The sequence below is a fragment of the Marmota monax genome, unplaced genomic scaffold (assembly GCF_021218885.2).
Source record: "Marmota monax isolate L192 unplaced genomic scaffold, Marmota_monax_Labrador192_F-V1.1 WCK01_AAM20220418_F8-fsc00119, whole genome shotgun sequence".
In the NCBI taxonomy this organism is placed as follows: Eukaryota; Metazoa; Chordata; class Mammalia; order Rodentia; family Sciuridae; genus Marmota; species Marmota monax.
Window position 1 is genome coordinate 4012792 of NW_026694771.1, and position 25492 is coordinate 4038283.

General features: G+C 33.5%; 1 protein-coding gene across 5 annotated transcripts in view; it reads right to left on the minus strand.

Annotated features, from left to right (window-relative positions):
* Positions 1 to 25492, minus strand: part of Gramd1c (GRAM domain containing 1C) — an 88660-nt gene that overhangs the window by 4373 nt on the left and 58795 nt on the right. For 3 of the 5 annotated variants that reach the window (XM_046425193.2, XM_046425197.1, XM_046425195.2), the window contains 10 exons: positions 24198 to 24330; positions 21494 to 21656; positions 14366 to 14503; positions 8919 to 9037; positions 7367 to 7509; positions 6509 to 6612; positions 5031 to 5207; positions 3963 to 4014; positions 1963 to 2073; positions 1614 to 1719 (listed from right to left, as the gene is read on the minus strand). In XM_046425193.2, coding sequence (XP_046281149.1) covers positions 1614 to 1719; positions 1963 to 2073; positions 3963 to 4014; positions 5031 to 5207; positions 6509 to 6612; positions 7367 to 7509; positions 8919 to 9037; positions 14366 to 14503; positions 21494 to 21656; positions 24198 to 24330 — 1246 coding nt within the window. The remainder of the gene's footprint in view (positions 1 to 1613; positions 1720 to 1962; positions 2074 to 3962; positions 4015 to 5030; positions 5208 to 6508; positions 6613 to 7366; positions 7510 to 8918; positions 9038 to 14365; positions 14504 to 21493; positions 21657 to 24197; positions 24331 to 25492) is intronic. The other 2 variants (XM_046425194.2, XM_046425196.2) reach the window with 2 other exon arrangements.

Consider the following 25492-nt stretch of genomic DNA (forward strand, 5'->3'; position numbering starts at 1 on the left):
TCTTTATGTGAAGTGATTTTTGATGAAAATAAAAATTGAAAAATGAAATATAAAGTATGACAGCCAAAGTGCCTGACCATGAAAAGAAGTAGATATAAAGGGGTAGAAAACAAATGTGGGTAAAGCAGGTTTGTTAATGTAGAAGATAACAGAGCAGAGTTAAGTGCTGATGGTCAAGATCTATTTGATGAGGGAGAATGAAAATGGAGAGGTAATCCCAGCTACTCAGGAGGCTGAAGCAGGAGGATTAGCAAGATATTGTTTCAGTATAAAGGTCTGGAGTTATAGCTCTGTGGTAGAGTGCCCCTGGTTTCAATCCTCAGTAGTAAGATAACAAGGGAACGAATGAAGGAAGGTGTGGAGAAGCTACAGAAGTGATGGATGAAGTCACCCACTAACACACACTGGAACTTTACCTCCCACAGGTGGAGGAGTGTTTCTAAAATTAGTCAAGAAGAGAATGGGGGTGCAAGGATAGGATGATTTATAGATTGATTATCGAAGGAAGAGGGGAAGTTTCTCTTTTCTCCATATGGCACAGTCATCAATTGAGAGGGAAAATGGGAGGAGAGGGCAAGGGGAAAAGTGAACACCATCTGTCCTTGCTGAGGGTGGGAGGAAAGTCACTAAGGAACTGTAGGTACAGCATATCTGAGAAGCACCAAGTTGAAGCTGTAACCTTAGTGCCCACATGAAAGTCCAAGAACTATAATTGAATATTCTTAAAAAAATACATAGAAGAAAGAGAAGGGGCTGTGGTTGTGGCTTAGAGGTACAGTGTTCGCCTACCATGCATGAGGCACCAGGTTTGATCCTCAGCACCACATAAAAATAAAATAAAGATATTGTGTCCACTTATAACTAAAAAATAAATATGTTTTTAAAAAAGAAAGGGACAGAAGGAAATGAACTATTAACAGTAATTGTATCTGCATGTTAAAACTATATATTCTCTTGTAATACTCTCTATTTTTTAATTTTGAAAAGTGACTGTGTTATAGTCATAATGGAAATATTAATCTTCACTTTTCAAAGGAAATTCTAAGTCTAGTTCATAGAACTAACTAGCACATACTGGTGAGACCATGTTCAAGAGAGGACAATAACAAAATAATGAAATTACCTAAGTATTCACTTTAATGAAAAACTGGTAAAATAATTATGTCACATTTATACAGTTCAACCCTATGCAGCTATTAAAAGAACAGGAAGTGCTTTATATGGTGACACAGAAGTATCACTAAGATATATCATTCATACATAAAAGAAAAATAATGAAGAGTGTATATAGGAGCTACCACTTCTATAAAAATTTAATTTTAAGCATAAAATTTTACTAGAAGACCAGTAAAAAGAACGAAGTACATAGATATATACATACTGATATATACAAACATTTTCAAAATCTATTACTAATTTTAAAAAGAGGATACTCAACAATGTGTATACTATGTTCCCAGTTTTGCAAGAATAATACAATGGCTACATACATAATATGTATAATGCAGAAATTTTCCTCAAATTATAGTATAGGAAATATTCTCTCATAACCACAGCAACTGCTTCACACTGGTATGAAGGTATTAAGTACTTTGGTACAGACATTTGCCTACCTGTTCAAGCATCACTATGGAATCTCGGAGTACTCCTTTTAAATGATGAGCCTGATCTTTGTTCTTTTTAATGTTTTCAGTTCTTGAGACAATATCAGAGGCTAAACTGAAAGAAAAATAACATCCCAAATCAAGAGAATAGCTTCTGAACTTTCATTTCCAAAAATTGTCAGTGCCCCATACATTGCAAACAAAATACAAAAGTAAACAAACAAACAAAAAAAGCTAATTATGACTACAGGGTAATGAGGAGACCAGAATTTTTAAGACTGGAATTAGATTTTTCTACAACTAAAGAACTGCTGAAATAATATGGTGAAAACAGGCTGGGGAGTGGGATGACACTTACTTTAAAGATTTCTCTTCTCGGAGGTGGAGACGGTAAAAGGACTGAGCAGCATATTCTACTTTTGACAGCTTCAGAAACAGTGTCACATTCAACAAAACTAGCAACAGCAAACTAAACAGAACAAACCATACCTGGTTAATCCATACTTATACCTCAAGCATTGCTAGTACACAATATATATGCAAAAGCCTCAAAAAATGTGTATTTCTAAGACTATTTGCTAATCACTTAAATAAATCATCCCTATTTTATTGTGTTAAATAATTACTTTTAAATATTAAGTGAACATTGGGAAAAAAAAGATGGAGGGTAACTAGAGTAACAATAAAAGTCTTTAAATAACTCCAACTCACAGGTTGGGATTGTATCTGACATCTCTCCTCTCTGCTTGGAATCCCAGCCAGTATTGATATGTGACCACCAGCTTAGAAATCTACCAGGTAAGCTTTCAGGATCTATTTTTGGGTACTTTGGCTTAAGCAATTATACACCCATAATGCTGCATTTTAAAAAAGGAAATGAAGATCGATATGCAGCTGATCTTAGGTGGATAATGATCTATCTCTTTATTCCCAGTGGAACCAAAAAGAAAAACTAAACAAACAATTACCATTTAGCAAAACTTTCCTCTTGTTCATCCTGGAAAAAGGAAGTATCAAATACCCAGTATACAATAATGTTGTCAAATATAAAATGTTATGTGTTAAATATACTTAATGTATTGGTATTCATAGCAACCTTTCAAGTGAATGAATACATATCTTATTACACATATATGCAAATATATAGATGACACCATATCTACTTTTTTTTCTGTTAAAGCAATGACTTGACATTAAAAATATATAATGGAAGTTTGTGATATAGTTCAGTGGTAGATCCTCAGCACCACAAAAATAAAAAATAAAAAATAATTCACCTTTACCCTTCAAGAAAATGATTTAAGAAAAAGAAATTTAAAGGTAGCAAGAAAATAAATCTATAAAATTATTATGGCATTGAAATTATATAGGGATCAATATTTCAATATTTGACTATAAATTTTCTGCAAAGTAATGCAAAATAACATTGATAATATCTGCCATTCATTATTGTCATAGAAAGTCAATTTAAGCAAAATATGATAGCATTTTATAAAACTCAAAGGAATAACAATATTTACTGATTTGAAATCTATAATAAGAAAAATAATTAATATAAAAGCTTCATTCCAAAAAATTATCACCCAGAGTGTATCACTGAGTCAGAACCAATTCAATCAATTTAAAGGACTATCTCAAGATTCATATAGACCCATGTAGATATTAGTTCTCTAAATATAAATGGTTAAGTAGATTCCTAGAGTGTACCCTGAGATTCAAATGCATACACAAACACACACACACACACACACACACGCACGCACACACGCACGCACACACGCACGCACGCACACGCATATATACATAAACACATCACTATGTGATGCTCAGATTACTTGTGTTGGAATAACCTGTGGAGTGTGCTTTAAAATACTGATTATTGATCCCTAGTAGAGATCTACCCAATCAATCTCTGGGACTGGGGCCAAGAAATTCACATTGTAGCTAACTCCCCAAGTGATTCTTAAACACAGTATATGGTAAGAACTACTGACCTAATCAAATAGAGTAAAATAGTATCATTGAGACTTTACCAGCATGTACACATAAGTATTCCTTTGAAATTTATGGAATTTCCCATAAAAACCCATAATAGTAGAAATGGATCTGATTTGTTTAAAAATTTTTAAAAATGTTTTTGAAATACATACTTGTATTCCTCCAAATTTAACTACTATGAAAATCATACATCAAAAACTACATACTGAAACCTATAAAATTGCTGGGTTTGTAGGCCAACATTGGTCAAATAGTAGTAATTTCAACCCAATAATATACAAATGCATCCAAATTCTTTGGGAAACTAGTTAAAAGTAAATGAAGACACAAATAAAATGAGCATTCACAACAAATACTTACAAAATACTCATCACCACAATAAGAGCAGTGTTACGGGTGTTCATTTTCTTTCCTGAAGATCACAAGAAAAAGGCTGCATTAGAGTGAAGATTGTGATTACAACTGATATAAATTTAATGTTCATTTGAAAATTGAAAAAGAAATTTTAAAAGTTATAAGATAAAGTGATTTAGGGTAGTTTCCCTGTGCCTCTTTTTTGATTTCTTGTATCCTATGTAAGGCAGAAAAAAATCTACAAAGAAACACCTACATCAATCCTTCAAATTTGGGGTATATTACAAATTAATTTACTCTAAAATTAAGCAATTCATTACAGCATGTGTGATATACAGCTAAGTACTAAAAAAATAATATGTGAGCTGGATTTATATACAGAGCTTCCTTCCTTTTAAAAAAAATCATTCTCATCTATTCACTGTTGCCTACACTTTTAAATTCCAAAATTAAAGAGCCATTAATCTTAAATGGTGTTAAACATTCACACTAAGTTATAAGCCTAAAGAGGATTTGATAATGTAGGAGAATGAGAGGTATGACAATTTTATAATGCTGAGAAGGCAGAAGCAGCAAAATGTCTTCAAAATTGAGAGTGGGGATAATAAAAGTCAATTCCATCTTTGAAACTTTCCTAAACTGGCCCTGAGAGTACATAAGAACAGTCTTCTCAAAGACAGAAATCAAATGAGTGAAGTGATCCAGAAGACAGGACAAGCTATTGTGGTGGGACTGTGGCCAGCAGAGGAACACACGCATCTGAAGGGGCAGCAAGGAGGAAGCTCTAACCAACTGTTGCTGTGAAGGGTTGTCAGATCTGAGTTTTTGTATAAAAATGTCCAATTTTTAAAATGCTGTGTGGGCTAAATAGAATACTTTTGGCCATATGCCTGCCATTTTAATAACTGCTCCTTTATGCTTTAGTATTTGTTATCTTTAAGGATCTCAAGAGTGTGATAAACATTATCAAAATGATAGGGAAGAAAGACAGACATCCTGACATACAAACAAGGGAGACCTTCTGCTTTCTATAACTGAGCTAAAGTCCTTCATCTGTTCACCAACAACAGCTACCTGTAACATCCCCTTTGGTCTCTAAGCCCATATCTCCAGAAGAATGCTGAGAAGAAAGCTTAGGAACTGTTTCTGCTGTTCGGTTGAAAGTTCGCCTTCTCCTCCGCAGGCAGCTAAGTTTTCCAGGGTCTTCAATAGATTGATTTAACGAAGATTCTTCCATTAACAAATCTGATTCTAAGAAGGAAAACAAAATCTTTAAATACAGGGAAACCTTCTCAACTCTAAGATAGTACGGTTTTTTAAAGATTTAACTATCTGTTAGATTCTTATGGCCTAGATTCAAACTTTATTCTTAATGAAAAGCTTTAGAGAGTATGATGACCCCATAATGAGGTTTTATTTTTCTAGGAAGAATGTGTATTAATAAATGATGGGATCATCAATGCCAATTTGCCATGTGCTATATTAAATATTAATGTAATGGTTTCAGTTATGGAAACAACAGGCCACCCACTTACAATGGATCATTAGAAAAATCTCCAAAATAGGCTAAGATACTTGTCAACCTCAAAGGAAGGACTAGCATATAATAGTTTTAATTTTCAATGAGGGGTTGCAAGAAAGGAAGCACAAGTAAAAAAAAAAATCTACACAAGCTGAAATCCTCATTTTTGTTATTTCTTTCAACCTTTTCCTTCACAAGATTTTTTAAATTAGCTCATTATTCAGTGACCAAAATAATTTTTGAGTTTTATTTTCTCTGCTTCTGATGAGAAGTTTACTAATGAAATAGTCAAAGAGAATAAGGCCAGGAAAATAATCAACAAAACTAAATGATACTATGAAATGAATGACCTCCAGTTTTTCCTCAATTAAAATTACATTCACATATGTATATATTTAAAAACATCCAAACAGAATAGCTGTATCACTTCCCCAGTCACTCCTTAGTACCTACCTCCACCAAATCTATACATGTATATAACACCATTGCTAAGTGGGCCTCCACAAGTCCAGGAAACCTTCCACAAAGAAGAAAGTTGTGGGCCTAAGGACTTTCAAGATCTTAGAGAGCACAGGATATATCTGTGACCTGATCACATAATCCTCTCTCTGTATTCATCTTTCTTGGTTCCTTGCAGAGGCAGGGGTTGTGATAGCTCTTCACTGTATAATACTGGACAAGTCACTTAACCATACCATGTTTCAATTTCCTCTATACTAAAGTGGAAAAGCATAATCATTCCTATTTGCAGGGCTGGATGAGTATGAAATGAGTTAGTATTTATAAAGTACAAAAAATTTTATTATATATCTGGCATTAATAACATTATGTAAGTGTTTGATAGACCATTAAAAATCTGAAGTTTTGAAATCCCATAAGAGATAGAGCAAGTAGGGGATTTTGAACCACTTTAGTGAATCATTCCCACCATCATCTATTGTCTCCTGCTATGAATCCAAATGAAGAAGCAATTTATCTTATTAATAAGTGCTACCTTTACAGAAATAGATGCATCAAAAACTTTACAAACCAAGCTGTTTAAAATACTGCTCCAAAGAACTCCAGGAATTCTTTTCAATTAAAGATTTGACAAGTCCCCATGGTTGTTTTCTGTATTTCACATCTGTGGAAACTCTAATAGGATAAGAAGGAAAAAATATTTATTTAAGGTCATACTATAGTTATATTAATATTATAATTAAATGAAAGATTATATTCAGTGGAAAGCCAAAAGGATTCAAAGTCATTAAGATTTTAAAAGAAAATTTGTTCACTAATAATGCCTTCAAAAAACTACTGAATTGTTAATAATTTCATCAAATTCTCCTTTTAAATACTTGCTATTATATTTCTTTCCTTTCTCTAATCCTGAATTTTTCTGACTGATATAGCAATCATGGCTCTAAGTAAATGCTAAATTTTCTTCATGCCTTGTATGAAATTTCTAGTGGTCACATATTTGTTAAGAGTAACCACATTAACTAGGACTAGGCCAGGCATATGATAGCTCATCACACTTCAATGCACCAATCCTCACTTCCCACTGCAGCCAGTTACTGCTCGACATCTGCTCCCCCAGAACTCCCAGCCCCCCTGCCCTAAAATAAGGTCATGGGATGAGTTCAGGGCAATGGACTGTGAGCTCAATTCTATAGCTTTCTCTTTCTATAGCAACTGAAATGACACTTATGGATTGTGTGGTAGGATGTTAAAGCTGTTATCAATTGGAGTCTCGGGTAAAGAGCCCCACCCCTCTTCTGCTCTCTGAGGATATATAATTTAAGCAAGAAATAAAGCTTCATTGTATAAACCTAAAAATTCAGGGTTAAAATGTTACCAGAGCATAATTTAGCCTACTCTGACTATACACTCATTGATGATAGCTCACCTTAGCCTGCATTTCTGTTTTGAAGATGGGATGATACAGTATCTGTTCAGTGTATAGAAGTAATCATGGTAGGGGACATCATGTGTCAGTACTTCTGAATCTATTAAATAAAATTGTGCTTCTCGACTTTCTTTATACAGTGTCTGCCAAAATAAGATTTTAAAAATGTTGGCATGTACATTTTAACAATTTTATAAGTTTTTTGGCAATTTAGAACATATATACTAGAATTCCTTCCCAGAAGTTACAAAAGACATGAGAAATCTATATACCAAGCTAGAAGAACCTCCACGTTGACTGTGACATCTATGAAGTGAGAAGGGGCCCACAGAAATAGATTTAATGTCCCACTGTCATTTCACTATACAATTAATTTTTTATTTTAGGCATGAGGAGGGGAAAGGAACCATATAATCTCTTGAATGTTTCTTAGTTTATAAGAAGTTTTAAATCTTTGCATTGGCGGACATTCAAAAATCAACTGAATAATACAAAAATTCATCAAAAATAATACAAAATTTATCAAAGTTTAACCAAGCCACCCTTCACCCAAATAGCAAAGGCAACCAAAAAATATTGCTTTTGTTATACCAGATTTAAAGTGGCTGTCAGATAAACCTTCCTCATTTTAACCATATCTTTTCTACCTATCCTCTAAGAGGGGAAAATGAGGTTTCCAAGGTTATTAAAGATTCCCTGATACAAAAATACCAAACTTTTCTTATATGTTTGACAATATTTAAAAAAATTTAAAAGGTAATGAACAAAACTGCAAAAGCATAGACTATAATGGGTATTTACAAAACAGGTACATTATACTTAAACACAAGTTGCCAATACTGTCATTATTGATTACAGTATTGATTACTCCAAGATAGTGCCAAACTGGTCATTAAATAGCTTATGTTTGGTTTCTTTCCCATGTTTCACAATAGCCATCTAGTTATTTGGTACTAAGTTTTGACATGATTCTGCAAGTTGGATTTTAGAAGTGCTCTTTTTAAAATATTTTATTATGAAAAATTGTTAACACAGTAGAAGAAATGAAGTATAATGAGCCCTCATGAGCTCATCAACCAACTTTAATAACATTATCTACTGCCCAATTTTTTTTATCTGTACCCAACTCCCACATTCCCTCCTTCTACCACCATTTTTTTGCCTGGCTAGATTAGTTTTAAAAGAATCTCAGGCATCAATATACTTTCATTCATAAATATCTCAGCATATCTCTTTTACACACACACACACACACACACACATATACTGATATATTTCTTTTAAAAATAGTGTGTTCCTTAAAACACAGCTACAGTGCCATTATTATGTATAACAAGTTAATAATTCTTTTTAACAGGTAGTTTATTTAATTAAGTTTGGATTAATATGGTTTATATGCCTGGTAAATCTCTTGTAACCTCCAACAGTCCCCCTTCCTTTATTTTTCCTCCATTTTTTTGTTGAAATTATCTTGTAAATTGGTGACTACGGTAGACAGGTTCTCTCTCATCACACACACGATTCTTTCAGAATACTGACAGGATAGGCATACCTGCTTTTCAGTGGCAGCAGTGCACTTTCTAGTAAGTGGATTATTAAGGACTATAGTGTAGGTCATGTTTCTCAGTTGATCACCTCCAGATTCTACAGTCCAAGGAGTAGACACTACATCTAGTCATGGGAAACATAAAACATGAAACATAAAACATAAAGTGCATGACTTTAAATAGAATCAAAAGTATTATTTTAGAATTAGTTTTTAAAAAATGGTTTGCTTTTGCATTTTTTTCCTACAGTGTGGGAGACCAAACTTAGGGGCTAGCACATGTTAAACAAGCACTCTACCACTGAGCTATAACCATCAGCCCTAAATTTTTATTTTTGACCAATCCTGAGCCCCTTATAATTATGTATGTTCAATGCTGAAGAAAAAGAAATTAGCTGGGCATGGTGGAGCACACATGTCACCTCGGCTGCTCAGGAGACTAAAGCAGGAACTTTTCAAGTTCAAGGCCAGCCTGGTCAACTTAGTGAGACCCTGTCTCAAAACAAAAAGGTCTATGGATGTAACTCAGTGGTAGAATACCCTGAATTCAACCCCAATGCCAGAAAAAAAGAAAAAAGGAAGGAAGGAAGGAAGGAAGGTGGGGAGAGAGGGAGAGATTAAACATTAGATAGTCTTATATGTTACATATACATGTGTTTGATCTACTTATTCCTAAACTGTTTCTTATTAATACACTTTTTCTTTTTTTTAGAAGATAAAATTAAAAGTTGGTTTAGCTATAAGCTTCTCTTTAAAGTCCCCAGTACCTATGGACAAAAGTAATGGCAACAACCTTATCAAACAGAACAATACTTCAATATACTATCATTGAGGACAAAACTTTAGAAGACATTTATTTTTATATAACAATATGACCTTGATAACCACTTGTAAAGAAATCATGTCAACATCATGAGAAGTCAGAATATTAGCAGTTTGTCTACAACATCTTCAATCAAGGTAAGGCAATAGGATGAAAAAATGATTACATTCTATATAAACTTTTTTATATTAACAGGGCTATAGGAACATCTCCATATTTTTGACAGGATCTTGGTCAGAGTTCTATTTTATTTACTGAGGAACAGCACAGTAAGTGAAAACACACTTTGAAGAGAAATGTAGCTCTAGATTACAGCACCATACAATTAGTTAAATACAGATAAAAGCAGTATGGACTCTATTCAAAGACCTGACACCTGATGGCACGAGGACAAATGGACTTGGGCAATAACTCAGTATGTTTTGCTGCTATTCACCAGCATTCTAAAGTTTAGGAGCCTTTATCTAACCTATTATCCATCATAAAAAAAAATGAAGCAAAGATTTATGATATAGTCAATTTTACTTAATTTCTTTTATACAGCTAGGCCTAGGGATTTAATTATGGACCATGAAGCTGCTTCTTGAGTATCTGGCAAAACCTTATAACTAAATTAAAAAGGCAACATCATGAACCATAAAATCTTTATCCAGGATTTGCTGAAAAAAAGGATTTATTTGGGTGTTCATAAAAGAAGATATACAATTAATTCTAAAATACTGTTTCGGAAAATTGCTTTGGTCATGTCAGCCTATTTCAGGAAAATGACATGAATAATCAATTGCATATCAAAATTGAAAGATATCATTGATTTCTGATATTTAAATTGCATACTATTCAATAAAACAATAAACAAGGATAAAAGAAAAATATCTATTTCCCCTGTATGTTATGTTTGCATTTTTAACAATGTTACCAACAAGATGTACTAAATATCATTTGCCAGACATCACATAATTAACATCATATTAGAAATAAGTCCTCCAATATCTAAATAAAGTTCATGATAATATAAAAAAATACTAGAATGAAATTATAAGAAAAGTGGCAATAGTGTACAAAAGGACACATGAGTCATCTGATATACTGAGTTAAAGTAATAAAGTACCGAGCAGGGATTGTAGAACAAACACTTTTTTAATTTAAATATTTAATTTAAATATTTAAACTGGTGAAACTTAACACCCATTAGGATCCTTATTATTTTTTCTTTTTTATTTATATATGACAGTGGAATGCATTACAATTCTGATTACACATAGAGAGCACAGGATCCTTATTATTTTTTTTATTTTTTTATTTTTTTTTATTGGTTGTTCAAAACATTACAAAGCTCATGACACATCATCTTCCAACATTTGATTCAAGTGGGTTATGAACTCCCATTTTTTACCCCAAATACAAGTTGCAGAATCACATCGGTTACACATCCACATTTTTACATAATACCATATTAATGACTGTTGTATTCTGCTACCTTTCCTATCCCCTACTATCCCCCCTCCCCTTCCCTCTCATCTTCCCTCTCTACCCCATCTGCTGTTGTTTAATTCTCTCCCTTGTTTTTTTTTTCCCCTTTCCCCTCACAAACTCTTATATGTAATTTTGTGTAACAATGAGGGTCTCCTTCCATTTCCATAGTTTCCCTTCTCTCTCCCTTTCTCTCCCCCCACTCGTCTCTGTTTAATGTTAATCTTTTCCTCATGCTCTTCTTCCCTGTTCTGATCTTAGTTGCTCTCTTTATATCAAAGAAGACATTTGGCATTTGTTTTTTAAGGATTGGCTAGCTTCACTTAGCATATTTTTAAAAAATAGAAAATAACAAGTGTTGGTGAGGATGTGGAGAAACCAGAACCTCTGTCCACTACTGGTGGGAATGGAAAATGGTATGATTATTATGGAAAACAGCGTGCTCTTTCTCAAAAAATTAAACATAGAGTTATCTTATGATGTAACAACTCCACTTGTAAGTATATACCCAAAAGAACTGAAGGCAGGGACTTGAACAGGTATTTATACATCAGTATTCACAGCAGCATTATTCATAGTAGCCAAAAAATGTAAATGACCAAATGTCATTAGCAGATGAATGAATAAACAGAATGTACTACTGTATATGCGTACAATGGAATGTTATTCTGCCTTAAAAAGTTATAAAATTCTGACACATGCTACAACATGGATGAATAAACCTTGAAGGCATGCTAAGTGTAATAAGCCCATCATTTAAGGACAAATATTGTATGATTCCACTTACACAAGGTACCTAGAGTAGCTAAACTCAGAGACAGAAAATATAACGGAGGTCACCAGGAACAAAGGTAAAGGAAAAACAGAAAGTTATTATTTAATAGGTTCAGAGCTTGTTTGGGATAATGAAGTTCTGAAAATGAATGGTGATAACGTTTCTGCAACAATATGAATGTACTAAATGCCTCTGAACTGTACACTTAAAAATGGGTCTTATGTATATTTTATCATAATTTTTAAAATTGATAAATCTAGGTAGAGGGTATATGGATGTTATTATACATGCAAATTCTTTTACATTTTCAAAATGAAAAATTTGTATAAAAGTACTGAAAGCTGAGTTTTTAATTACAGGTAGTGTCACACAACTGTAAATTAAGATTAAATAGAAGATCCACTTAAAAACTCCTTGACTTTTTTAAAGATATCCAGTAGTGACCATTTCAATGCTGGAATTAGACTTAACCCACAATAGTCAATTACACAAAAATATTAAATTTTTACATTTTTAAAAGATGCCTTTGAAACTCATAATTAAGAAATACAATTTGATTACCAGGTAAAAGGTTCCAAGGACAGCAGTATGTTTTGCAGCCATGTGCAAATTGTCTTTTGAGGGAAAGTTTTTCCCTATAATCTTGCACTGTGCCTATAATTGTTCAGATTGTGATTATGTAGAAATCTTTGCTTCCAAAGCCATTTATAACATCAGATAGCAGATATAGTCATCCATATTGAAGCCAGGTATGATATCAGACAACAAATGTAATTATGTTTCAAAACCTGAACTTCATTTAGTATAAAGCATGGAATAAACATGCTAGTCCCTTTTGGGTTTTTCAGCCATAAAAAAATGGCAGTGCAATGTCAATAGGCATCACTTAGAAAATTAAGGGAAATAATAAATCTGAGTCTTCTACTTCTCCAAGTAGAAATGAATAACAATAAAATATAAAATAAATTCCAAAGAGAGATAATAAATTAAATATAAGATACTGAGTGAAGAGGAAAATTTATAACTCTCCAATAAGCCACACTTTAAAAAAAACACATTTTTAAAAACAAAAGAAAGTGATTTATTAAAACCATGAATCAATATAATCACAAGAGTCAATATCTATCAATTAGAAATATCTTTGCTATTCTACTGTGTATAAGAAAAAATTGATTTTTATATGTAGAAACAATATTGATAATATCATCTATGAATATATAATTATGTTTACATAAAAGTTTCAAATAAAGGAATAACATTTAGTGGTAAATAAAATCCATAGATTAAAAATTTTATTTAAATTGATTATACAATAACTTTCTCATAAGCAACTTACCTTATGTCAATCTCTGATGCTGCTACATTCTAATTCTATATACCAAACTAAACCACTTACTCCCAAAGTTAGTAAAGTATCTGGAAATGTTTAGGTTATATTCATTTTTAAACTATAAGATATTCGAGATATTTACCTTGATCATTGAAATCCTTCCAAATTCCTAAAAAACTTTATTTTTTTTCACTAAAATATACTACAGACTATAATCTCAAATACATAGGTCCATGCTTTTCACAAAGGAAAGATATACATGTGCCCCACTCAGACTAAGATATAAAATTTCTACCAATATCCCAAAAGCTTCCTCCCAGTCTTTACCCACTGACTCTCCACAACTGAAATCACTATGTCGACTTTATAAGTTTATTTTGTCTGTTTTTAAACTTTATATAAAGAAATTATATACCATGTGTTCTTTTGTACCTGGTTTCTTAGCTTAACATTGTGTCTGAGGTTCCTTCATACTATAGTTTGCCATTGTTTTCATTAGTATATAGTATTATTCTATGGAAGCTTTGGAATTTATATATTTTATTATTGATGGATATTTGGAAGGTTCTGAGTTTGGACTATTATAAATAAAGCTACTGTGAACACTACAGCAGATGTCATTCAGAGAACTCATGTGCCCATTTCTCAGGGGTGTACACCTAAGGAGTGGAATCTCTGAGTTAGAGAATTCATAGCTTTAACAAACATTAGCAAACCATTTGGAAAGTGGTTGTTCTAGTTTATATTCTACCAGAATCCAGTTGTTCCACAGTGGATGCTTTTGAACTAGATTCATCCCAATTGAATAGATACATAATGAATAAATATAGTTTTAGTTTTTAAAGGGTTTGAATTTATTTTAAGTAGCATCTGTCTAGTTAAACAATTAAACCATTCACGTGTGAAATTAACCCAACATTTAAAAACTAGTTTATATATCACCAAAATAACCAAAGCAGATCTAATATTTTCCCCTGATATCATAAATCAGTTTATATATGCTAAACATTCTAAGGATAATAAATTTATCATTAGGAAAGAATACAAGGACCAACCTATTATATTTCTAGAACTGGAAAATCTCTGCATAAAGCGTGAACTAGTGAAGAGCAATTCAAACATCCTCTCAGCACTGATATGAAAAACTCGATTGATATAAAGTCTTCCTCGAAGATCTTTCTCAGGAAAATCTTCTAGAAAAACAAAAATATACACCAAAGAGAAGTTAAGAAAAGGTAATTTCAATGAGTGTATGTATGGGTATATTCTTTTGGGCACAAAATGTTTTTTAAATGTGATTACAATGATCATTGCATTCTAGTACACTATCAAAACTCCAAATAGAATAATATGTATGCACTATATATATTTATGTAAACATAAGTATGTATAGTTGACTACATATAATCAAATATTTCAATTATCAAAATCTAGAAAATATAGGAATATTTTACTGGAATGATATCAAACTCTTGATACTCAAAAGAATATTTCATAAGTGATTAAAACAATATTGAGGGCTGGGGTTGTGGTGCAGCGGTAGAGCGCTTGCCTAGCACATGTGAGGCCCTGGGTTCGATCCTCAGCACCACATAAAAATAAATAAATAAAGGTATTATGTCCAACTGCAGCTAAAAAATAAATATTAAAAAAAACAATATTGAGACACACAGCCATTAGTAGGTCCTATCTCTCCATACTCATACATTCAGTAAATATTTAGTCATCAATGGCTATAATATCTGCTATGCTCACTAGCTTGTCAGCCTGAATGATACAACCTGACTGCTAACTCCCCCAAGACAAGGATCACTATATTCACAATAATACCAATACCACACATTAAAAGAATAGGTATACCCTCTGAAAAATACTCTTCAAAGCCAAACAATGCCCAATGGAACACATTTTTTTTTTCTAAGAACTAATGACGATGTTGAAAACTAGCAAGTAAAGAAAGTTATATTTGTTCATCTCTTCTCATGCTCCCTGGAAACATTAGATAAAAATGGCCCATATTTACATAATATTTTCCATGTGTCAGAGGTACTAAGTACCTCTCACTGCATTCCTCCAAAAAAAGTGGTATCATCATCATCATTTCTATTTTACGAATGAGGAAATGGACACATAGAGAGAAGTGTCAGGGCTCCACTGACAAACCAGTGTCAGTCACTGGTTTGGGAACTGAACCCACTTCAGCTCTAGAGCACACAAGCATAACCTTTATTTTAGGCTGCCAGAAAGCATTTTACTTCAAAGAATCAAAAAGAAAAAGACAGATAGGTATAAGAACTCTGTATAATAAAGAAAAAAGTGAAAAGGAATCCAACGTGAAAGTTTAATCATTTAAGGATAGGTATTACTTCTTATTTCAAGGGTTGTGCTCCATCAATACAAAATAAAAATTATGACAAAAGCTCCCCATATTTCAGAAATCAAGCTCTGAGAATTACCTGTGCAAAGCACATGTCAATATTAATCCATGGGAACTAGTCCATTTAAATGAAAGGCAATGGCCTATGAATCAGAAAAAAACTCCTGTAGCTCTAGTTTCAGCTCCAACTATCACTATTTTTACCTTATTAAATGATTTGTACCTCTCTATTTTGTTACAAGTGCAAAGAACTTAGGGACACATGGTAGATATTGACTTATCTTCACCCTGCAATAATACTGTATGTCAGAAAAAATGATTCACTTCAATTTCAAATAATAGCTTTTTTGGTATAGGAACAAATCACTAAAATTAGGCAATCCGCTGAGGTTTTATGAAGTAACTCCCCAATTAGGCTTGCAAAACAGCTTTTGCCCACATAGAAGTATTATTTATTCATGCAAAAAATAACTCAAATACACAAAAAAGCAAACTAGAGATAATTCTATTGATCCTGCCATTTCTTCACAGAACCTATCCTTATTTGTAATTAAACTTTTGGTGTCTTATTCACTTGCTTACTATATCTCTCCTGTACTTGACTATATGATCCATGCAAGTTGGGATAATGTCAGTTTTAAACTTTTACATTCAGTGTTTGACATATAAGAACTGTATTTTTGAATGCATAAATTAATACAGAAAATGCTAGAAATATCTTAGGTTCTATTTTTGTATCTAGGACTTTTGAATTTGTAACCTCTAAAAAAACTTCTTATTTTATTTTGAGATATATAATTAATTAAACTATGATTTATCCCCCTTCCAGTAATGTCCTTTTTCTGTATAAGAATATAATCCAAAACACTACATTCCATTGGACTAGTGAAGTTATTTTATTTTTTAGGTTATAATCTAATACTGTCACTATTTATTTTGTTCCTCAAATTATTTAACTATTTGATTTGGTCATTAGGAGCTCCTTCAGGTTGGTGCCTGTATTTTTTTGACATGTCCACCCTCTCCCACTTCCTTACTTTCTGGCACCACAATGTGCTCCAAGCTCGTCTTCAATTTTCTCTATTCTTAGAATCAGCTATTCTTCTAAGGAACCCTGGGACTATAACTTTTCAGAAATAAATTTCTTGGGGTAGGGATGTAGAACACCTGCCTAGTATGTGTGAGACCCTAGATTCAATCCCAGCACCAAAAATGTAAGCCTCTTATTCATCTGTAAAAGGGGAAAATTGCACTCATACATATTTCAGTACTGGGAATTGAACCCAGGGACACTCTGCCACTGAGCTACATACATTCCCATCCCTTTTTAAAAAATAATTATTCTCAGACAGAATCTCACTATGTTGCTGAGGCTGGCCTTGAATTTGTCATGCTCCTGCCTCAGTCTCCTGAGTTGCTGGGATTACAGGTGTGCACCACTGTGCCTGACTCAATACAATATTTCATATTTCTTTTAAATCCTATTTTTAGACAACAGATTCTGAATTACTATTAATAAAAATATAATTTGTTGTATGACTATAAGGAATGAACAACCATCTATTTTGTATGTAAATTTATTCAAGGGAGTAAGTAAATGAAATAAATTATTTCCACATGGGATTATTCATTTATGAAATTCATATACTTCAAAGTCTCCTATCTGAATAACATCGCCAATAGTATTGATATAATATATTAAGCTAGAGGGGGTATTGCTCCATTCAGTAGAAGGTTACTATGGCCAATAAAGAAGAAATGGTATTTTAAACATATCAGTTTAAAAGCAGCCAGTGGAGAGTATGTAAAGTGAGACAAATAAATATAGGAGAAATGCATGAACATAAATGAAACTGAAAATATATGCTGGCAGTTTTTTGATGGTACTTTAAAAATGTAGTAGGTAGGTATGTAAAAAAAAAAAAAAAAAAGCAGTTGATTGAAGCTTAATTTAGTAACTAAGGACCCGCAATCAGTTATATCCTCCATTTTCTAAAAACTAGTGACCTGCTATCTTCTTGATTCAGGTATTCCTTACACCTGAAAACTAAGTTCAATTGAATGTGTTGTTCAAAAATCCAATTCACAGGCTGGGGTTGTGGCTCAGTGGAGAGCACTCACTTAGCATGTGTGAAGCCCTGGGTTTAATCCTCAGCACCATGTAAAGATAAATAAAAAAGGTATTGTGTCCATCTACAACTAAAAAATATTAAAAAAAAAATCCAACTCAGGTAACTGTTGGGTTACCTGGTTTAAGCTCAAGGCTGCTTCACTGATATGCTAGCTTATCATGTGGCTTTTTCTCTGGCTTTTGCCAGAGTCTACTTGTCTTTGACTTTAGTAATTAATAAGCATTATCCAAAATTTCAATTCCTGTTACTCTTTGCTTGGCTTTGCCTCTAATTCATCTTTTTCTTTCAGTTATGGGTCATGGATTTCAATTTTGCTATCCTTTTGTGTTGTCCTCACAACCTAATCTTCGCTTGAGTTGTAGCTTCCATTCTCTGCATAAGCGTCCTGTCACCATGACATTTCTTTGTTCTTGACACATGCAACAGCTCATCTTCATTTCCCAGGAAACTCCCAGCATCTTTTAAACTCCTTCCCAACTTCCCCTGGCTAGAGAAAGTCTATCCACAATGATCCTTTAAATAGATGAAGAAATTCTGTAGCTTATTCTATAAATCATATCAAAGTTTAAAAATAGAAATATGATTTAACATATTAAACACAATGCTTATTTTGTTTAGAAGCTAGGTGGAGGGAGCCCAGTTCTGAAAGGATAGAAATAGCTAGAAAAAGGACACCCTTCAATCTTGTTGTATTCTAAACTGCTTAGCATAGAGGAAGATCATTAAACTAGATGTTAGCCCAAGCAGATTCTAGTCAAAATTTCTCTATCTGTGTTCCACTTAAATTCCTCATCAAAGATTGGGGCCAAAAGTTTCAGCAGTTCCCTCATGAAACATTTCATGATGCTCTGATTTGTTAAGTCCTGTCAGGAATACATGGGTCTCTATATAAAAATAGAGTCTCTATATCAAAATAGTGGCGTGTCTATATCAAAATAGTTTAGGGCCCCCACTCTCCAAAATTATAGCATGTGGGGAACAGAAAAGGTGAAAAATATTGTCATTTTCTCACTCAGCCTGGTCACAAAAATAGATGAAAACACTATCATTTAAACAAAATTATGTTTGGTTTAAAGTGATCAGTCACCTATTCAGCTCCCTCTCAATCACACACACATCTCCAGGTCTCTTGAGATGGTTTACTACTTCTGGCCTTTCCCATTTTCTCCCCAATTCCCTTACTTCAAGTGTCTATATAACTTTACAATTTTAAGAAAATGAAAACTATATTGATTATTATACCCATTTGATACATCTGACATGATTTTGGAACCCATTTGAGGAAAGCAGCAGGAGTCCAGAATTGTTACCTAATGATAATCTAATAAGAAGTCATTATGCCACACACCTTAAGGAAAACTGCCACAAACAGAGGGTGTTACATGTTAAGTTTTTATTGCTGTAAAGCTGAACAGTCTTTGAAGGGGAAGGAGCAAGGAAAAAAATGTGATCAGTGTTCATATATAATACAGAAAATATACCACTATTATTCTTTACTCATGGTTATATGCACAGCTTTTATGAGTTTATGTTGTCCCCTGTATAACTTTATCATTAATGTTAACAGGAACTCAATAATGAAATTACTTTTTCAAGGACCATTCTTATAAAACTACAGGTGAGAGGTAGACAGACAAATAAATAAATCCTTATTTTGGTGTCACTTACCTATTTGGCCACTGGGTGCCAGAGTAGATCTTCTAAAGCTTGATTCAGTCAGGCAGGGTGTAACTAATTCCTGCCCTGCTGCATACCAAAGCACTGATACAGCACTCACTACCCTACCTCCTTACCAATGACTCCCACTGCAATGACTTCAATGTCAATGATCTTATAATTTTTAAAAAAGATTCCTGAAAATACCTACTTAACAAGTATGACAAGCCCCAGGTTGTGGGTTCTAACATAAAGTACAGAGAACACAATTTGCTATAAAGTTTCTTTTAAACAACTACTTTTTATACTTATGATATTCTCAACTTTTGCCTGCCTCCCCCTTCCTCTCTCCCTGCTCCATCTCTTCCTACCTTTCTTCCCCTTTGTGAGAAGGTGAGGAAAAGACATGTGAGGACATAGCAAGAAGGTAGCTATCTACAAGCCCAGAGAATCCTCACCTTAATCAAGGATTTCTATCCTCCAGAATAATAAGAAAATACATTTCTGTTGTTTAAGCCACACAGGCTGTGGTATTTTGTTAGGGCAGCCCAATCTGATTAAGTCAATCTTAGTAAGTATGCAAGGGTTGTACTGGCAGGCCTGTCACACCTCTGTCCTTTCTTCTAGGCCTTAAGTGCCCACCGAGGTTAATACTTCTATAGGGATGATCTTCCCTTCTAGATTGGGAAGAGGTCAAACATGGTGACTGATGGGTAAGTCTATCTCATTCATCAGCTCAATCAGCAGCCCAAGTACCTTTGTCACACATCTTCATCCTCTAACTTTGCCACTATTACTATTAGAAGTGATATTTTGGCCTCTATAAGACTTGCTTTTTGTTTTCTTTCCCAATTTTGTAACAACAAGGGTGGTCAAGAAAGATGGCTGTTTGTTGAGCCACTAGAGACCCCATGTATGCAAGGATTACAATACTAAACATGTATTTAAAATGCCATCTGGAATATAATACTTCTGAGATTCAGAAGGTCTCTGGTTTGTAATTTTCATTATTATTCATCATTATATTAGAATTAAATTAAATCTCTGTTGGCCTTCTAAAACTAAGTAAGTTGCTTTTTAATGCCATGTGGAACATTATTTATCATTTGTTTTGGTAATAAATTTCAACTGTAGAATGTTCATTTAAAAACAAATTGAAATTGAATGAAGTTTTTAAAAACTGAATGGAAATTGGCTATAGTAAATACATACCAAATTCAGAAGAAATTATGAACTGTCCATGCGCCTGCTTTAAAAAACTCACCCCATTATTCAATCAAAAGATTTTATCTTCCACATTCAAAAGTAGAATATTCTTCTGAGTAATACAATGAGTAATATTTTTTAAAAAGTTTCCTTGTTAGAAATTTTGATATTCTTTATTACCTTTGGGAAGCTACTCAATAAACTAAATTAATACCCATTTCAGAATGTGCCCCTACCACAAATACTTGCTTTCATAATTATACACCTTTGCTAAGGTATCTTTTTTAAAGAAAAAGGAGGAAAAGAAACAATAATTTTGGAAGTACTGGATAAAGTAAAAAGAGCATTAACCTAAAAGACCTGGTCACTTAATTCCAGCTATATATAGTGAACTGGCAGCATAATTTTAGACTGAACCCATCTAGGTCTTACTTTCCCTAATAGTTACCTAGATAAACCAATAGATCATTCCACCTATAAAATGTGAGCATTTTACCCTGCCTGGTATGTGGGAGTGGGCATGCAGATTTTTATTAACAGATTTGCTTTTCCATTGGTACTTATTCAATGGTTGGGATTTTAAAAGCTAAATATAATGGATATTTTCAAATTCCAGGCTTTGAAAATAGTGCAGATGGGTTAGATTTAGTAGGCTTTCTCCTGTTTTCTATAAACTTTCATTTCTTTTAAGATTCTTTATAGGGCAAGACTTCATCTAACAAAACCAAATTCTCAATCTGCAGACACCTAATACAAAGATAAACATTAAGACTTACTTTCAATTTTTTAAAAAATTTCCAGAAATTCTTTACCTTCATCAACAGAATCTGAAGTGCTGCTTTTTTCCAGAGAAAGATATTCATTTTTGTTCAAATACAGCGATTTTGATGGCATTCTATTTAACCTCTTTTCTGAAGTTAGTAAAGGACTCTTTTGGATCTGTTTCTCACTTTCAGGCTCCTCTTTCCCTAATGCCTAAAAGGCATATAACACAGTTAGTGAAAAACAAATTTTAAGCCTAGATTTTACAGTGAGAACTTTTATTTAAAGATTATTAAAGATGTTTTCAAATACTGCTCTTTGAAAAATATTTGTAGCATTTTGTTTATTAGGGTTGAATCAATCACATTTCCAAGGCTGCTAAATGTGGGCCCATGAAATGTCAGTAAATAATACATGCCTTCCTGAAGTCATCTTCTTACACAGTAATAAACAACAAATTTATATAAAAGAACTCACATAAAGTTAATGTCATGTGAAATAAGTAAGCAGAAGGGAAAGGGACAAAGGGCAAAAATAATGCAATAATCAGTTTTTTAGAATGAACAAAGGAGAATAACCAAACCCACTACTTTCCCCAGCCAATGTCTGCCCCATCATCTCAAGGAAGAGAATTCACCTACCTCTCAAAACCAGTAACTAAAGCAGAAAGGGGAAAGAAAATAGAGAGATAAAAGTCACATAAGAGTACAGTGGGGAAGACAAGATTCAAAGGGAAATTAATTTCATAGCAAACTCAAAAGCACACAATTGGCTTTACTGTTAAGAGCCTAAGCATTAAAATATATTCAATATATGATGCTATCTATACCTTTGGGGATGGTTTGATAAAGGCGTGTCATTTCTACAGTAAACTAATGCTAAGCATTAAAGCATGAATACAATTACTATGTTAATATTCAGATAGGCTAGTTTTACAATCAGGCTTAGTAGGACAGTGTAAAAAAATAAAACTGTATAAACTGTACAGCAAAGTACTTCCTTGCAATATCTATGTGTACACAGATGAAAGAGAGCAAAAGCTACATACACAATTTTTTGACTTCCTGCCCCAGGAGATTCTTGAGCAACACTGAACAGGAAAACAACTCTAGGGAGGATATAGGTTTCCATTGGCCACCCAGAAGCATAACAACAACTGGGAACATGACACAATTTACTAAAGGATTAGACTACCCTAGTCAGAGGAAAGATTCTTTAGGCAGAGATTACTACTAAAATCAAGAGCTGATGTGTTTGGGAGTTCCACACTATAAAGCAGCATGCTTAAGCAGCACCAGGGCTCTAACATATGCTAAGTAGAGTAAGTTTCTCTAACTCCACATTTATGTTTCCCCTCTTGTTACTAATTAAATTATATTTCTTATAAAGAATATAGATAGGGCTTGAAATATAGCTTAGTGGTAGAGTTCTTGCCTAGCATGCATGAAGCCCTGAGTTCAATCCCCACCATGGGGGGGTGGGGAATTTAGATTGATACATATAAGAAAAGTAACAGTGACTATTTCAGTGGGTGGCATTTAGACAGTTTTTATTTCTTCATTTATTCTTCTACATTTCAAAAAGTTTTACAAAGAGTGTTAATTTTAATAACTTAAAAAGCATGTTTTCATCTTGGAAAAAAAATTGCTTCAGATTTTTTCTTATTTCTAACTTGTGCTAGAAGTGAAAATAAGCCAAACTAAGTGACACACAATATTTGTTGACATCTGAGAATCTCCCCAAACTGCTCTTGAAAGCAAAAGGGAAAAATAAGGAATAAGGACCAAATTTCTATATTACTTATATTCCATAACCTAAAAACAACTATACTAAACACATCAAGGAATGTCTGATTGATCTCATAACATTGTTACTCTTCTATACTCCATTCTTTTATTGAGATCAAATGTGACCTTCTTTAGGAACAAAACTAGAGGCAAGAACCAACAGGTTAAGCATTCAAGAGATGGTATAGAAGAAATTGTAGAGAGGTTGTAGGACTCAAGCAGAGATTAGCAGTTCTGAAAACCCAGTCCTTAAAGTCAGACTTCTATAAAAGAATAAGGAGACTACACGAAATTCCCTATCTTGTTACCTCACCCAAGTTCAGTAGTTTCATCATCTCAGTGAGAACATGCAAAGAGATTAACATCCAGAGTCAAATTCCTTGTATCAGTAGTGAGTCCTTAAGTGTCTCTCAGTGCATACATTTTTCAAGAAATCCACAACACAAAACCAGGCTGAGGTAGTTGCATGATAGATGATGGTTGCCTAAGGCAAGTTCATAACTTAGGGCCTTTCACATAATAAATTCCTTTCCATGTTTTCCCAACATTTACACAGAGGAAATGCTGGAAGCTCCTTGGGGGAGGATAGAAAAGAACCACTGCTGGCCATAGGTGGGTTCACTTTCAATTGAAACAGTTTATGCATCACACTTACTACTCTCCCTGGAGAAAATTCTGCAAACTACAAATTTCTACATCTTGTGATTTTTTAAATGCATTTATCCTCCCCATTGACAATGCCCAGAGAACTGCCTGGTAGCTCTATACCTTATCCAGCTCTAAACAAAACCACACTTTCTCCCATATAACCTCTGCTACTTACATACTTAAAACTCTTCTAATAAAATAGAAGCCTGATGTCCTAAGGTTTTTAAACATTTTATAGATTGCATTTTTTACTTTATCTTATATTGTGACTACCACATGGCAATATCAGATATATTTTAAAGGAATAACATATACTAACTCCTTTTGATGAATTTCCATCCAATGACTCTGTTTCTGAAACTTGATGAATTGATTCACGGGTAAAACTGATAGACTTGGATAATTTTTCATCTCTTTCCCCAGAATCATCCACACCACTTCTTCTGGGACTGCTGTTAAGAAACACATCATTATAAAAATATAGTCACCTCCACACAAATAAGTTATTTAGACTCCTGGAATCTTTTTTATTATAAACCATTTTGATGGCAAATGGACCATTGTACTGAAGCAAATAGGCCTCTACTTATACCAAAGCTATCTTTTTAAATCACAAGCAAATTGACTTTATTCCTAAAAACAAATCATAGGTAATATAAAGTTTTATAAATTTCAGAAATCATTAAAAAAATTAACAAAGTACAAGCAGCCAACAACAGCAGATCAAACGAGTTGGGGACAACCATGAAAATGTAAAATGTTCAGGGAGGATGTGTGAATTGGACATCAATCAGCATAGAAGACAGTTTTTACATCTCCTTCATTCTGACTCAGACCCAGCTGAAATGGCCAATCCCTCTCAGAAATGGAAGCTCCTGCTATCTGAGTCCATCAATGAATCTTGCCCTCTCATGATTCTTCTCAATACTAAGAACAAGGGGTAAGAAATAGCTTTCAAATGATCACAGGGCCAAGACTACCAGGAATGTCTTAGTATCTGCTTTTCCCATCTCAGGAAGCATAAAGAAAGGAAAGAGATTAAATACAAAAGGAGCATAACTGATCTAATTTCCAGTGCCCAACCTTATCAGGCAACCACAATTCCCATATAATCATAACTATGTACATTTAAAGCTCTTCTGCTAAAATAAAGTAGCAGCCTGATTCTCACACAATATAATCCTAAGGAAGGAAAAAAAAAGCCAAAAGGTATTTCAACCCTGTTTTACTCCGCCCAAATAATACTTAAGGTCTGTTACAAATTATTCTTAGCCAGGCAGAATGGCAGGCCTCTGATGAACCAAACAAGAAAAATGGGTTGTCAGGACTTGCCTACCAGTTGAGTGTCTACACTTAAGGATTTTAAGGATGGAGATGAGATACGGAGAAATAAGGAGAGACTGAGAATGAAGAGAGAATATGGAAGCCCTGAGGAAATAAAGGTTTGAAACAGACAATGCTTCTTTCAGAGACTAGAAGAATGGGAAAAGGAATGAACAGGAAATCAGAGTCCTGTCACATATTTTATTAGGAAAAAAGTTACTAGATGAAAGTAGCAGTGCATACATTTGGCAAGAGATCTACAACACAAAACCAGGACTGGTCACATTGAAA